The sequence below is a fragment of the Phodopus roborovskii genome, unplaced genomic scaffold (assembly GCF_943737965.1).
Source record: "Phodopus roborovskii unplaced genomic scaffold, PHOROB, whole genome shotgun sequence".
In the NCBI taxonomy this organism is placed as follows: domain Eukaryota; kingdom Metazoa; phylum Chordata; class Mammalia; order Rodentia; family Cricetidae; genus Phodopus; species Phodopus roborovskii.
In genome coordinates this window covers 11112402-11129003 of record NW_026126485.1, presented here as the reverse complement: position 1 = coordinate 11129003, position 16602 = coordinate 11112402, and the positions used below count along the sequence as shown (strand labels likewise).

The 16602-nt window shown below is 41.4% G+C and overlaps 1 protein-coding gene across 2 annotated transcripts in view; it reads right to left on the bottom strand.

Annotated features, from left to right (window-relative positions):
• Positions 1–6466: 6466 nt before the first annotated feature.
• Net1 (neuroepithelial cell transforming 1) overlaps positions 6467–16602 on the bottom strand; it is a 32494-nt gene continuing 22358 nt past the window's right edge. For both annotated transcript variants that reach the window (XM_051194792.1, XM_051194793.1), the window contains 9 exons: positions 12660–12767; positions 12104–12271; positions 11700–11762; positions 11315–11411; positions 11106–11182; positions 10200–10457; positions 9723–9893; positions 8704–8890; positions 6467–8352 (listed from right to left, as the gene is read on the bottom strand). In XM_051194792.1, the coding sequence (XP_051050749.1) occupies positions 7961–8352; positions 8704–8890; positions 9723–9893; positions 10200–10457; positions 11106–11182; positions 11315–11411; positions 11700–11762; positions 12104–12271; positions 12660–12767 (1521 nt within the window). In that variant the 3' untranslated portion in view covers positions 6467–7960. The remainder of the gene's footprint in view (positions 8353–8703; positions 8891–9722; positions 9894–10199; positions 10458–11105; positions 11183–11314; positions 11412–11699; positions 11763–12103; positions 12272–12659; positions 12768–16602) is intronic.

Genomic DNA, 16602 nt, shown 5'->3' with positions numbered 1-16602 from the left:
ATTTATTTACATTGTTTTCCTCATCCTTATTCTTCACAGAATATCCATGGCCCCCAGGATGGGGAGCTGAAGAGCAGAGAGCTGAGCTCACACCTGGCAGTCCCCCAGGATAGATACTTGTTCAGGCTTGAGCCTTGGGTGGAGAAATGTGGGGACCAACCAGCAGGCCTGCACTCCTGAGGTTGGCAGAGGTAAATAATGTCAGATAACAGATGGCCTTTTTTTCCAGCCTTGCAGCATTCCCCATAGGTGCAGAGAGGCCTGATCCTGTTGCCAACCTCCATCACATTCAACTGACAGGTGAGGTTTGAAGTGCTGAGAGAGAGGCCTGGCAGGAAGAGATGAATCCAACCACAGGCAGACTGCTGCCTCATGACCTCACCATGCAGGCCTTTTACTACAGGACAGGGCTGTGTTGCTGATCTAGTCCAGTCCCAAAGGGTGCCCTTGACCTCAGTGAGATGGCTGCCTCCCTCTCCCCTCACAGGCAGGGAAGAGAAGGGAGACACAAAAGCAGACACAAAAGCCAGAACAGTTCTGTCAGAAACAGAAAGGGCACAACTCCTGTTAGACATCACTGGAGGAGGATGAAAGGGGTGAGTGTCCTCACCCAGATGGGATGCTGTTCTGAGACTCTCAGGAAACCTGTCTCCTCCCCTCCCCAGGTTGTTCTGTCCTCTATCTTGAAGAACAAGTCCAGTAGGATGATCAGTGCCTGCTGGCTGTTCTCTCAGACACTTTGCCTGGGTTAGGCCCTGGGGTTCTGATCCTTTGGACAGATTTCTTTTGGGAGCCATGAGAGGGTGAAGGCTAGGATCCAGACATCCAGGACAGGTTCAGATCACCTTTGCTGAGCACTGACACTTGGCTTCTGCCTGTAGAGCTTATGTAGTCTCATTCCAGCTTGTGAATATTAGTTGAAGGAAGTACAGACATGGTTTTTGAGTCGGGATAACTGAGTCTGAATAGACTATCTTTTGGGGGCAGAGGAGGTGGCTTAGTGGGTAAAATGTTCATTGTACAAGTATGAAGACATGAGTTCAATCCCCAACACCCATGTAAAGGGAGTGGTGGCACATGTCTGCAGTCCCAGTGCTAGAGGGGCACAGAGAGGTGATACACTGGGCTTACTGGCCACCCAGACCAGCAAGCCAGTGAGCTTCAGTGTCAATGAAAGATCATTTCTCAGAAAATAAAGTGGAGTGATAGAGGAAGACACTCGGCATCCATCTGGGGACAAGGACACACACACACACACACACACACACACACACACTCACACACACACACACAATTATGTTTCAAGAACAGGTTTATAATCACATCTGAGTTGTGTGCCAAGTATAGGGAATTCCCATATGTTCCTGCCCACATATATGCACAGCTTCCTAGGCACTATAGAAGTGATTTATCTTATTTTATTAATGTTATCTAGAGTCCATGGTTTACATGAGGGTCCATTCGATGAAGAGCGTCCCACATGCTTTGACTAATTCGACAAGTTCTATATCAACCATTGCAAATAAGTCATGTAGAACACTGTTACTGTCCTATAAATTGCCTATTCTCTGCCTAGTTCCCTTCCCTCTCCAAACAACCACTAATCTACTGTCTCCATAGTTTTGCCTCGTCTGCTGTGTGATAGAATTGAAATCTGTCAGTAACCTTTTCCAGTTGGCTTCAGGCCTCTGATATATCACACTTTATGTTCCTGTTTGTGCTTTCTTATCTTGCTAGCTTATTTCTTTTTAGTGCTGGATAATATTGTCTAGATGCCCTATAGTTTACACATTTACTCACTTCATTTGTACTGCTGTTACAAAATGCCAGAAATTGTATAATTTAGAAAGAACACAAATTTGTTTCTTATCATTCTGGTGGCTGTTGACAAAGTGCAAACAGATCTGATGCTCCAGAGGGCTGCTGTGTGCTTTCAAAGTGTCCCCACATGGGAATAAGTACATGACAGGAGTACAAAAGTGAACAACTAACTCCTTCAAACTGTGTGTGTGTGTGTGTGTGTGTGTGTGTGTTGGTCAGACGTCAACTTGGGGTATTGTTTCTCAGGAATGGTTCAGCTAATTTTACAAGGTAGACTCTTTCATTGGGCCCTGGGGATCACCAGTTAGGCCAGGCTAGCTGGCTAGTGAGCATCATGGATTCTCTTGTCTCCTCCTCCCCTCTGCTCACTCAGGTACATCACCACACATGACCTTTTTACATGGACAATGGGGATATGAACTCGGGTCTTCATGCTTGCCTGACAAGTACTTTTTTGTCTTAGCTATCTTCCCAAACTCTTATTACAAGCTTTTTTTTTTTTTTTTTTTTTTTTTTTTTTTTTTTAAATTTGGAAATTTAAGTGTTTTGCGCACGCGTGCACGCGTGCACGTGTGTGTGTGTGTGTGTGTGTGTGTGTGTGTGTGTGTTTGTGTGTGTGAGTGGATTCTCTTCTTCTACCATGATGGTCTTAGAGATCAAATTCAGGTCAGGAGTCTTTGCCCATTGAACCAGCTCTCTGGCTCATAAGCTTTTAAGTAATTATCTGAATCACCCTGTAAAGGCCATGGTTATCAAACTGGCCTTTAAGTTTTAGCACATGAATACCAAAAGATAAGTTCACAAAAGAGGACAAGAAAAGGTGCTTGGGGAGGAAGGACTCAGAATATGCGAGCACAAAAGACAAGAAAGCTTTCCACAAAGAATGCTGCTGGAAGATTGGAGCTGAGGAACTCTCTTTGGAAGCTTGTAAGCTTCTGGAGTGCGAGGCATGGTGAGATTCCACCAAGTGTAGAGGTAGCTGGAGAGTTAGAACGCAGGAGTTGGGGCACTTGGACACAGATGGGATAGCAGTATAGTTGTAAAAGCTCAAGATGGTGGGGCTGAGGGTGATGGAAGAGGAAGACACACAGATTTAGGGGGCTAACCCATTAAGTCCTGAGAGGTGGCAACAGAGAAGATGCCGGGTGGGATATGATTGTCTCTAGAGCTAGTGCCAGGATGGGGCTCACCTAATAGGCCAGTTGCTGGTTATCTATTTGGACACAGTAGAGAAGGGTTGGGAGGAGACCTCACAATGGAAACTTGCCATAGACTTCACACAGCAGGACAGGCTAGGGAGAGTGTAGGGTCTGAAAGGGTGACCAGGCAGCAGCAGAATTTTGGGGACCTAATCTTGAGAATTTGGTCTCCATCAGTGGCCAGTGTATAATGGGGCCAGAAAAACCACCTTGCCAGGCTTGTTGACTGACAGTGAAAGACTCCGAACCACTCAAATGGAGATTACGGGGTCATACTGAAAGCCTTCAATGTTTCAAAAATTTGATTTAGTTCCAGATAAGGAACTGCATTGTAATTGTTTGATGTTTTCTTCAGTCTCCGATTTACTGCCCACTTCCCCACCCACCCCATCTCTGTTTTGTTGAAGAAACCGTTTTTTAGTTTTCTTGGGACTCAACTTAGGCTCGGTCTCAGCAGGACTGCTTCGATGCTGTGCACTGTTTGCCTGTGTCTGCCCTTTATTCACAAGCTACATTGAGATCCATTACTCATGAAGATGCTAGATGGTGAGATTAACTTTACTTAGCCAGCTAGGCTCCTGCTGTGCAAATCTTCCCTGCCTTAACCATTGGTTACCTTGAGTGACAGTTTGCATAGGAAAAGCCAGGAGAGATGCTCCATTGTTTTCTTTTACTAAACCGTTGTGTTTAGTAAAAGAAACAAATAAATCGGCCCATTGAAATATTCAACATGGAATAAAACATCTAACTAAAATTTACATTTATTTTTATTGCGTGTATGTACATGTGTATGTATCTGAGCACACATGCCTTGGTGCATGTGTGGAGGTCAGATCATAACTTGTGGGAGTCAGTTCTCTCCTCACATCACATGGGTTTGAGGGATTAAAACTCAGGTTGTCAGACTTGGTGGCAGGTGCCTTTCCTCACTGGGCCATTTCCTTGGTCCCAGATTCACTTTTGAATAAATCATGAAGCCGTGGACGTTGATGTGTTCTCATCCACCATGATTTCATACTAACTGATGTTTTAAATCAGTTCCTGCTCACCACGACAGTAACTACTCTTGTTGTTGCCAGACTGTGGCTCATGGTGGCCGTGGTGAGCTTCATATCCACATTTATCACCTCCAGCAGCCTATCTGCTGCAAAAGCAGAGGGAGGACACTGGTGTCAAATTCAGTTTTACAAAATAAGAAAAATGTCTTTCTATTTTTATGTTATCTTTGAGAAAATTCTATCTAGAACAGTCAAATGTGTTACAAATGACTTAGAGGCCAGGTTTGTCTAAGGAAGATTTCAAACAATTATTAATAAAGTGAAGGTTGGACATTGCTTTGAAAACCATGGGAAAAACAAGTCCTCACTCTATAGGTTACCAGAGCCCTATCAGGACAGACATGGGCAGATCTGAATGTGAGTTCAGAGGGATTTTGGGGAATACTCAAAGCTCTTAAGTTGTGTGGGTGTGTATTTATGGCTACAGTTTTCCTGGAGGAAGGGTTAAGATAAACAGGTTCTAAGTGATTTTTAAGTTATTACTGCATTTGAGTAACCATGTGGAGGTTAGCTTCTGTCAACTTGACACAAACTAGAGTTGCCTAGTAAGAGGGAACCTCAATTGAAGAACTGTCACCATCAGATTAGCTTGTTGGGCATTTCTTGATTAATGATGGCCGTGGGAGGGCCCAGCCAACTGTGTGTGTGGTGCTACCTGAGCAGGTGGCCTGGGTTATGTAAGAAAGCAGGATGAGCAAGTCATGGAAGCAAGGCAGTAAGCAAGCAGGAGTCCTCTATGTCTTCTGCTTCAGTACCTGCTTCCAGTAGATGTGGCCTCCTGGTCTGGTTTCCCATGATAGTGGACTGTAACTTGTAAGGAACTCCAAGTTGCTTTTGATCATGGTGCTGATCATAGCGACAGAGAAGCAAACTAGAACACCATATGCACACGAGGTTTTGTTTTGTGGTTGGTTGGAGATGGCTTAGATGTGTAGACATTAAAACCCTGTATTCATAAATTCTAACCTCCTTCAGATGTAGGGAGATTCATATTCATATTCTAGAATATTGCTCTCATGGGAACTAGGTTCTTTAGACAAAGGGACAATAGGTTTGTAGGTTAAGCTATCACTTTGTTTATACATCAGAAAGTAAGTATTGTGTTGGATTTGCATACTCAAAACATTAAACACAAAATAGCCTTAGGTAGAACAAAAGTCACCCAATACCCATCAGGTCAGTAAAAAAGTCTTAATTGATTCCTGGATGACCTGGTGATGCTGTGATCACAACTGCTGCTGGGTAACTGGTTTCCATTACCATTTTGTGCCCATACCCTGACAGAGTGCTGAGCACCTAGGAAGGGGTCATTCTTACAGTAAGAGAACTCACCAGAAGCAGCTAAAAGGTAATGCAAGAGGACATATACATTGAGATATTATTTATCATTCAAGTTTAGGGGTTGGCTAGGTCATCTCAGTATCAGCATTACTAGGAGGGAACATTTGAAAACATACATGATCAGAGTGAGGTGTTGTGGCATGCACCCTTAATTCCAACACTTGGGAAACAGGCAAGAGAACAATCAGAAGCTTAAAAGCAGCATGGGTACCTATTGGGTTCTTAGCCAGCTAGGGGTACCCAGAAACACTGTCTGGGAAACAATTTCATATACTTGAAGGAAAATGGCCTTAAAATTATATAACCATAAAAATCCATGGTCAGCTCCCTCTTCTAACATCTGGATCTTGTGAAATGGTGTGAGTGAGAGCTAGAGTGAGACCTAGTCACTTTTTATTTCTGAAAGCATCCCTGAAGGTGACCTCCTGACGAATCTGAGGACCCAGATGAGGTCACTGAATGCTGCCCAACAGAGAGGCTGCTCCTGAAGAATCCTCAGCCCACATTAATACTTTCTTTCCTCCTCCAAGGGAACCAAAGCCAGACTCCTTTAGGCAAAACATCATTCCATTTACACCATTTAAACCATTTGCTTCTGTAACTCTGGAAGTAAAATCACTCTGACAGGAATTAAACTCCACAATACCCCAGATGGGACCAGTGCCTTGCTTTTGGGTGTTACAGACCACACTACAGGTATGAGAGACACTTCTGAATTTGAATTTCCAAAATGAGGAGGCTAAGATACCTGTATCAGAATTTGGTATTAACAAAATTAATGAAGACATTGGCTCTTTGCTTTACTACTATATCCAGAAGATGGGCATATGGTGATCTGCCTGCAATATTATGGTGACTTCTGGACTCTGTCCTTTAAGATCACATGATCCACAAGATTTAAACTACTGTCTTTTCTTATCAATGAATTTCAAAAGGGTAAATTATTTGGGATTTTCTTAATCATTATAAGGTTTGCATGATCTACCCACCTTAGCTAAATTCTCCAGTGGATGCCCCTGCCCCCCCATATCAACCAGGCAAGAAATGTTTTGGGTTATTATGTGTGTGCTTTTTTTTTAATTGTATAATTCATTTATACAAAGAAATCACTTGATCGATCTATTTACAGCCTTTTCCAATTTTCATTTCCACTGGAGATATATTTCACATAATGGGTAACAATTATTTGAACTGATGGCCAGTATAAATGTGGGTTGACACAGGGCCTCAGTCCTCCTCCCTCCTTTAAAGGGCATGACCCCATTTCTAACACAAACATCTTGCAGCGAAGAATCACCAGCCTTTTGTTTTAAATGAAGAAAACCAACCAGAATTAACCTAATATGTTCAAATTCCCAACACATTTACGGTTTCTTTTCAAATTCAGTATCTGCAGGTATGAGAAACCAAACAAATACAGTTCACCCTCTCTGACCTTCTACAACTTACTACACACCCTCCGGTCAGGCTTCCCGATCTCCACTCCTCTGGTTCAGCCAGACATATTTACTTCAGACAAACTCCGTTTTCCCTTCCCTTCCCTTCTGTATTCCAGTCTCCTGCCTTCTCTCGCTTTCCAGACAACACAAAAGCTTTCACCAAAGTCCTTCTTGTGGTTTCTTTCAGTAGTCTAGAAAATGCTAAGTCATTTCATGGGTCTTCACTACCCTGACATGATACACTGTAAAAACTGCAGTTTTCTTAATTGGCTCAACAGTATGGCTTGGTTTCACTTAGTAAAATTAATACGATTAACACACACACACACACACACACACACACACACACACACACACACACACACACTCTTTAATCAGGAAGAAAAACTTTAAGGACATGCCAATTAAAAAAAGGCATCAACGTAAAAAAATAAAAGCAAATACTAAAACCTACTTTACAATAAAAAAAATTAAATAGTTGGCAGAATAAATGACTGAAAAATGAGGAATGTACAGTGAAAAACCAATATAAGGCATTCCAGTTGATAAAAATGGAAAACACACCAAGCTTTATGATTGTTTTCCAAGGAAGTGGTGCTTCACTGAAAACATTGACGTCTTTCAAACTCAAAAATCTTCCGTAGATTGTAGATGTCATTATTAAAATTTCATTCATCATTTGAGGTTTAACAAGGAACACTGATAGAATTTCAGCATTTACAAAACTTTAAGTTTGGGAAATACTGCAAATATCACATTTGGTTGGAAATGGAAAATCATGGTGAACCCAATCAGGACAATGCTAGTTTCACACATATTTCCTCTGATAAAAAATACCAGTGGGTATGTTCCAAATAGTCTATGAAAATATAGCTCTTTAAAGCCTGCAATTTAACAGTAATCTGTATATCTTTAGCTGCCATTAACAACAACGACGACGATGACAATAACGGGGAGGGGAGAGGGGAGGGAGAGAATAAGAGAGAAACCCAAACCATGAACACATTACAGCTGGTACAGAGTAACCCTAGGATGCTCCCATTACAAGAAAAAAAACTGTACAAATTTATAAATAAACAGCCTCCCACCACAGAACACACATTTACACCAGAGTCTCTTTCCTGTTGCCACCTTTGTCCCTTGCTCTTCGTAAGCCAGGCTGCACTCGATGTGCCTTCGCACTCTTGGTGTCTTCTGCTGTCTGTACACTGGAGCCACACTCCACTGCACTCTCATCATCTCCCTGAGCAAACCCGGGAGCCATGGATGACCTTCGCTGGGCTCGGAGGCTCCCAGCACAGGGGTTGTTCTCATACTCTTCGTGGAGCTCTGGTAAGCCCTGCAGCTCTAGGGGGCTGGCAGCCCGCTGGAAAGGGGCGATGGCATTACGAATACAGTTGAACCACTGCTGCTTGTGGAACACGTCATTGGCTTGTAGTGTGTGTGACTGGCCTGGAGAGGGGTCTTGGAAGCGGACTCTAAAGATATTTTTAGCTGAAGGGAGATAAAAAGGAATCAAGACTAAGAAAGTGCTCATTCAGTCTCAGTATTTTTGTGACACACAAACTCTCTTAAAGACAGTCATTAGCCAGAGGTTCCTGACCAACTCAATTTTGTGCCAGCCCATGACTGGGGAGTGGTTTTATTCTTAAAATTCTTAAGGGTCAAGTCTGATTTCATTTAGGTATGCTTGTTTCTTCTCTTTGGTGTTGTTTTTGAGCTGGGGGAATCTCACTCTGTAGCCCAGGTTGGCTTCAAATGTGTGATAATTAATTCTGCTTCAACCCTTTTTCTCTCCATCTACTCTGGCTCCTTTGTGTAACTATTCTAGAATTTACATCTTACCTTTGTCTGAGTTGCCAAAAGCTCCTCGGAAGGAACCACCCATGCGCACATCCCCATCCTGCAGGTCTTCCAACACCAGCTCCTGCACTGGGATTGGCTGCCGGTAAACCTGGTAGGAGTGGCGCTCATTTCGTGTCACAGGCCGAGTCAAAACCAAGATGTCTTGAAACAGGAAAATATACAGTTTCTGCAGAAATGAAGAAAAAAAACCCCAAACTTCCTAAATAAGGACCTCGATTGTTAAAAAACTGGATTTGACATTTAGAGTTCTGACTTCTGCTTATAAATGGCATCATAAAATAATGGCTTCAAGACTATGCAGGTTTTCTTGGAACATTCAAGCTCAGGCTACCTAAGCTCTTTTCTTTCATTGGCCACACTACCAGGTTAGCAGCAGCCGAGTAAACAGGATGTATCTCGAAGACCTGAAATCAGCAGAAACAGGTTTGAAATTCCAATACTGGATTCATGCTGCTACAATGTCCACGGCTCCACTCTGTCTACACAAGCATAAGCCTTTACTTCACAGAGCAATTAGGCCCTGTGTTAGAAATCAGATAGGCTAGGTCAACTTGTTCTTAAACAACTCCCAACTTATAAATGGAACTTTTGGAAAGCACATCTAAAACAAAAATACCATTCCTGACTCCTTATCCAAAAGGTTCTTTTGTAATTAATGTTTTTAAAAAATTGCTTTTATTTAACCTGCTGCAAAATTTGAGCGGTGCTAAAACCACTACCGTCCTGAGGTGCATGTTTATGAAACATTATGTAGTGTGGACAGGAGAATCCAGCCACACACCTGGTTTACAGTTTACAACTGGACATGAGGATGACTGGCTGAGGCGTTTAGTCCTCTTATTCTGCAACTACAGAAATCAAGTGTTTACCACAGCCGGTCACATAAACAAGCAGGCTGATTGTTACAAACCTGCCTCATAATTTATGTGCAGAAATCTAAGCAGGCTGGGAAAAGGAAAGTCATGGCTCCCTTGTGGTTCACATTCAGATTCACTCACGTGGCCACTTTTATTCTTCAGCTCCCCATGGCACAGCAGCACCTTGCTTGCTTCGATCCTAGGGTCCTTCTGCTTCTCATCCAGATACTCTAGCTTGTCGATGTAATACTGACACTCGGATTCACCTTTTTTCAAGTTGATATCAGAAAGAACTCCCTGTATTATCAATACCTAAAAATGATAAAAGAAAACAAAAACAGATGAAGCAATGGCTGTATATCAACCTCCCTCTCTCCAGAGCAAACATTCACACCAAGATAGAACCTGAAGCCTGAAGGGACTAAGTCAATCCAGCCAGTCTCTTCATTATACAATGTGAGCAATCAGTCCCAGCCACACTAGGTGACTGGTCCAAGGCCAGCAGACAGAGGGAGGAACCAAATTAAAACCCAGTCTCTTGATGACGAGATCTGAGTACCATTCCATGCTTTTCTAAGGTTATTGATGCTAAACTTGAAAACCTCATTTATTACTTACTGCTTCCTCCAGCAGCTGGACATCAGGGTGGTCTTTTGGAGTATGTCTAAGGATTTCTTTTAACAGTAAAGGGTATTTGACGAGGCGACTACGAGGGATATCTAGGAAACTCCAAAGATCTAGTTTTCGACTGAAAGGAGACTCCAGACAGCGCTGAAGGAAGTCTTGGACTCTTGGATCTTGTTTCTTCTGATCCAGAAGAGCCTTGGCTGCCAGTTGGTTACTACAGTAGCCCTTGTAGGCATTCAGTCCTGGTAACTAAGAGAGTGAAGGTGACACATGGCACAATTCTGTTATGAGTGGGTATATTAACAAGTGATGAGCACAGACCATAAACGACAGTATAGCTACAAGTGTGTTTAATAGGCTGGGGACATTTTCCTGGCTCAACTGATTACCAAGTTTCACTAAGATGTTAGCTATTTTTTTCCCCAGATACCCAAGTTGCTTCTATCACACTCCTCACAATTCTGACACTCTATGGGCCTGCTCTTTCTCCTGTAAAGACATAAACGTAGAAATGGCCTTCATTACTGAGTCCCCAGGAATTCTCCTTGAATAGAGCCTGGCATATAGCAGGCACTCAAGTATGCACAGAAGAGACTGCAACAGATGATAAGCAGCACAGCATTATAGGAATCCTGCTCAATCAGGGATGTTAGTTGTAAGCAGGCCTGTAACAGTCAAGCCCTGTATGTATGTATATTTGTGTGTGTGTGTGTGTGTATATGTTTTATTTATTTGTTTGTTTGTTTGTTTATTTATTTATTTATTTGGATTATAAGATCTTACCATCCTAACTTTAATGTTGCATTGTTTTTAGAATCTAGTGGTGTGACCAAACTGCTATGAGTGACATTGTGGTTTGCAGCAGTGTCTGTTACATATGATGACTTGCTTACATACCCAGTTCACGAGAATATGACCGATCTGTTCCACTGTCCCATCAGGCTTGGTTGCTTCTCCTATTCTTGCCAACAAATCTGAAGTGTACAAGAGCAAAGAGAACAATACACTTATTGAAAAAGACCTGGTGAGTACCACATTCTTATTAATTTGAAATTACTTGTGTTGGTTTTATTCAGAGATGAACAAAAATGAAAAGCAAAGCTGACCTTCATGCAGCGGTATGTAAGCATCCAAATCACCAAATATATGTGTGAGTTCCTCTTCTGACATGATGGACAACTTTAACATGGGGTCATGGTAGGCCTATGAGAGGGGAAGAAATACATCACACAAAGATTGAGCAAAGAAAACACTCGAGCAACCTGTCGGTGAGTGCACCCTAGTAACTACACAGCAAGGACATAGATTTGAGAGAAATTACAGTTACATTCACCCTTAAAGGGTTACTAGTGGTCATACTTGAAAAGCTGTTTCATCTTGAGTCAAGGATGTGCTCATCAGTAAAATGCTTTTAATTTCTACTTCAAAGGTTTAGACACCACTCCTGAGAAGCTGTGACATGTCATTTTAAGGACTAGCAGTGACACTGACCTTTCTAGCAAGCTTGAGATCCTCGATTAAGTCCTGCTCACCTCGGGACAATTCATATATTGCCTAAAAAACATCCAGAAATGCCACAAGTCAGAAATGAAAATGACATAATTGATATTTACTTGATGTTTGGAACAACTTTTTTTTTTTTTTTTTTTAAAGAGATTTGGCCTGAAAATTCTCAAGTAAGTTTGCAATTTTTTTCTATCATTTATTTACCCACTAGACTGGTTGAACCTGATAATCACCACCCACTACGAATTGTTATAGACTAGGTGGCTTTAAATAATTGTTTAAATAAAAAAATTAGGCATTAGTTTCTATTTCTGGCAAGACATTTAAAAACTCTTTTCTTTCTCAGTATAAGTCGATGAATATGGATTGGGTACTGAATGCCAGCATACCTCCTGACGTTTGATCTCTCGAGTGGTCAAGGACTCCTTCATACTGATGTCTAGCATCTCTGACCATAGCACACTACTTCTTCTCTTGGTGGGGGTTGGGACTGTAGACCTGCTGAAAGACTTCTGGGCAGAGGCTGGGGATCTGTGGTCACCACGAAGGGTAAATGACTTTAAAGAAGCAAACAAAAGAGAAAATGAGATTTGGAGGCTAACAACAATTATCCTGTATTTGAAAAAACACATTATAACAAACTGAAACACATTTTTGAGAATTTCTCATTATGTAAAGTAATCATTTAAGTTTTAATCTAACAGGCAAAACTACTTATCAACTCCAGTTAGTTTTGGGGATTGAATCTAAGAGGAGCCCCTGACAAAGGATCCAAGTGAACAAGGCTCATGCAAATACTGCTCTGGAAAGATATTCCTTACCAGCAGATTCCAAAACCAAACACTAGTATAACAACGCAAACATGTTTGTACAGCTCAAAGGAAAACAAATTTTAGGCGTCTATAAAAAGCTTCTTAAATATACCCCTCCTTCCCTCCTTTTTACCTGTATGGTTTGACCAAAGCGCCTGACTGCTCCATTTCTGACGGGGGAGATTAAGTTTGCCAAGGATGTGACCCGAGCTAGAGGCCGAACTCTTTTATTGCTTGGCTCCTGAAAAACAAAACCAGAGTATAATAAATATGTGTTGAGGTGTAATGATTTCATACAAGCCCAGACAAAATTAAACCCTCTTACAAAACAGTGTTTGTATAACACAGGGAGACAGGCAACTACAAAAATGACTGTTGTTCCTCACATTATACTACAACAATACCAGATAACAATAGCTTAAGAAAGCCAGTGTTTCATCCCCACCCCAGCACTGTGATGATCCCACTCTTCACTGCAGAGTAACCTTCAAACATGCCTGACACTGAAATGGGTCAAAAAGTGCTCAAGCCCAGGCAGAGAGGACGTTCAGAGGACTCCGAGGCTTGGACAGGTGACAATCCTGGCTCCAGCTCTTGTAATGGCACAGCCGGAGCTCTCTTGTCTGGGCTAAGAATCAGCAGAGCTCTTAAAATAGCAATAGCATAGCAAACATACATTAATATTCATGGATTGCAAAACTTCACAAAGTTAGTGAGAGACACTTGGGACACATCATCAGATGACTTCAGTTACCAAAATAAAGAACTCTAGATAAGTGGATCTGCAGGGGAAGCATAAACTGTTTGCATCTGGTGCCTCTGCTAAGTGTCACATAGGATAAGATAATTCTGATGAGAATTCAGAAGGATATATAATTGAAAATTATATTGAGATCACCAAGCCAGGTATGGTGGTATACACCTTCAATCCTAACACCTGGGAGGCAGACTTAGGCAGATCTCTGAGTTCAAGGCAAATTTGGTCTACAAAGGGAGTTCTAGGCCAACCAGGCCTACAGAGACCCTGTCTCATCTTTAAATTCAAAAGTAACTGAAGAACACCCCCCCACCTGAAAATTCTGTGATAAGAGTAAATTATTTTCAAAGGAAGGAGAATAAAAATAAGCCTTAAAACTTAGGAACTAATTGGGAGACAAGTTCCAAAGCAGGTAGAAATGTGAATGAGCCAAACAGCCCAAGCAACACGTGGCTTCTAAGACCCTGACGCACAACTGATGCATACACCCACCAAAAAGGACCACAATGATTGGAGACTTCAAAGAGATCTCAGCGTTGGAGGCTGTAGGAGACAGAGTTGTAAACCACTCCCTTCTTCCTCCAAATAACTAACTGTGAAGCAAAACTTAAAACTACTAAACCAAGATGAGTGAAAAAGAAGCCTTTGAGGTATGTAGTAAAATGGTACACGCTGTATGACAAAGGACATGTGTGAATGCCTTCACCACACATCTGTGCAGACTGAGTGACACGAGGGTGTGCAGGGGCAGCTTGAGGCATTCCTTTCCATTTAGTAAAGACAGCACAAAGAGTCTCCTGTTTGAGTGGAGATAGAATTACCTCACAAAGCAAGATATGCCAACATTAACTAGACACAAAGCAGCTGCCACGACTCTCTTGTGCTTCCGGAAGCAGAGGTTAGCACCTCTTCCCTGTTCAAAGCATAAAAATTTCACTTCCCAGTAAATCACCAAATATTTAATTTCCATTTGAAGGTTTTTAGAAAGGTGCACCTCCCAGGGAGTTAGAAAGTAAAAGTCAGTTTAGTGAAGAGAGAGGGGATTTGGATACTATTGTACTAAATAAAACTATTGACAGATTCTTATCTTTGTAATATTAGTTATTGTAAGATTACAAATTCTTGTATGTCATGTTTAAAATGGAAAAGGAATTATTATCATCATGATTATTACTGTGCTGAGGACTAACTCCGGCCCCTGTGAGTGTCAGGCAGGCATTCTCTCACTAAAGACTCAGGTAACTAAATATTGGTTTATATAAAAACATTTTTCTAGCACTAATATAGATTTTGCTTATGCATTTCTTTAGGCTGCACTTGGTGGCTAAACACATTTCTAGTTTTTAAAATTAACTACAGTCTCACTTCTTTACAAAAGATGTCATTATTCAGTCTGTCAAGTTGGTAAAATGGTTGGTAAGAGAGTACATTAGACTTGGTGGGTTTGGACACAGGACTGCCAAGAGTCCTAGGACAGTCTGGTCTCTGAGTGACCTGAGAAACAAAACAAAATAAAATATACAAACAAAAATGGCAAATGTGGTACAACAATCATTTCAGAACTCCTATTCAAATAATGAAAAATTTTAATGACAGGTATAAAAAAGTGTAGCATTGAAATGCTACTGTCAATTTCAGGACACAGATACTATTTGAAGAAAAGATCACACATACATGTTTTTGTGGAGAAGTGAAATGGATTAGGCACTCAAGAATCACGAAAAAGGTAGGGGGAAAAAAAACCTGTATCTTTAGGAATTTGGGCGGTATAAATTACAAGCAAATGTAGTTTTTCTTTTATGGGTCCAAGTGAATCACTTTAGTTATGTGGATTAATTAGGGACAGAACATCTGTACCATAAGACTGTTGTTACACCCACATTCACCTCTCTCCATAGACAGGGCTCAGCTGGAGATGTCTGGGAAGTACACACCCACAGGCACCCACACACATCTCCAAAGGTAAGGCTTAATTATATAATGGCAGTGGTGGTGACTTGCTTAGAATGCTAGAAGCTTGTTATAGTAAACATAAACAGCTTAAAAGACACCATATACCCTTCCCTAAAGAAAAGCAGTTAATGAGGGACTCCAAGAACGCTAACAAGGCTTACCCTCAAGGAACTTCTGTAGGCAACCTTTTATGAGGGCTAAGTTCAGGTGGAAGGAAAACACAGACTCTGAAGTCTATGCTGTTTACTCAGGTTAATCTTTAATCTGACTATCTAGTTTTTAATCTGACTATCTAGTTTAGACAGCCAGTACATCCATCACCTGAGGGAACCTGCCTGACCCTGAATTTTCACAATTCGCTTCCACTCATTTTATGCCCTAAAATATTTTCTGAATTTCTATAAAAAGAAAATTAAGTCTACTTTGAAGCTGGGATGTATCTCATTAACAAACAAAACAGCCTGGATGAAACTGTCTGGTAAATTTAGCTTTTTGTGAAGTTTTTTCCTAATGATGCCATTATAGGGCATATTTTAGAGGCAATCAAATAATATGTGTCTTAGCCAGGTGGTGGTGGCACATGCCTTCCACCTTTAATCCCAGCACTAGGGAGACAGAGGCAGGTGGATCTCTGTGAGTTCGAGGCCAGCCTGGTCTACAGAGTGAGTTCCAGGACAGCCAAGGCTACTCAGAGAAACCCTGTCTCAAAAAACAACAAAACAAAAAGTATGTGTCTCCGGCTTATTCCTTTTGAATTGTTTATACATATTTTCTCATTTGACAAGAACTTTAAAACTAGAAAAACAAGAATAAAAAGGTTTCTTCTTTTTTCTTTCTCTTGAGAAAGACAAGTTTTGATCACACAGTATTCTCTTTTACACTCAAGCCATTAAGGCTGTGTTGATAGTTCTAGAGGCTAGTGATTTTAATGCTCCAATTAAAGGGGCCAGGAAAACTGCCCATGTCTCACACTAACCAAAAAGGCTCAAAAGACAGCTACTTTGAGCATTTATAGTCATAGCATTGTATGAAGCATCCTCTTCCAAGAAAATGCTTATTCATCTTATGAAACATAACTACGTTAAGAAATTCAGTATCAACCCCCAAATAATGGCACACTTCGTGAGGATGGCAGTTTAATAACCCAAACCTATATACAACACAAAGCTTCCCTGAGACATACAACAAACTGCCCATGTTTTAAATGGACAATCACATATATTTTGGCAAAACCCACCACTATCATGAAGAGATTTGGTTAGTGAACCCACAACCATTTCTACCACGTAAGCAATCGATCAGGCAGCAAGACACAAGGCAGCCCCAATCAACTGCTGAGATTACATAAACAGGCATACATTTTTTT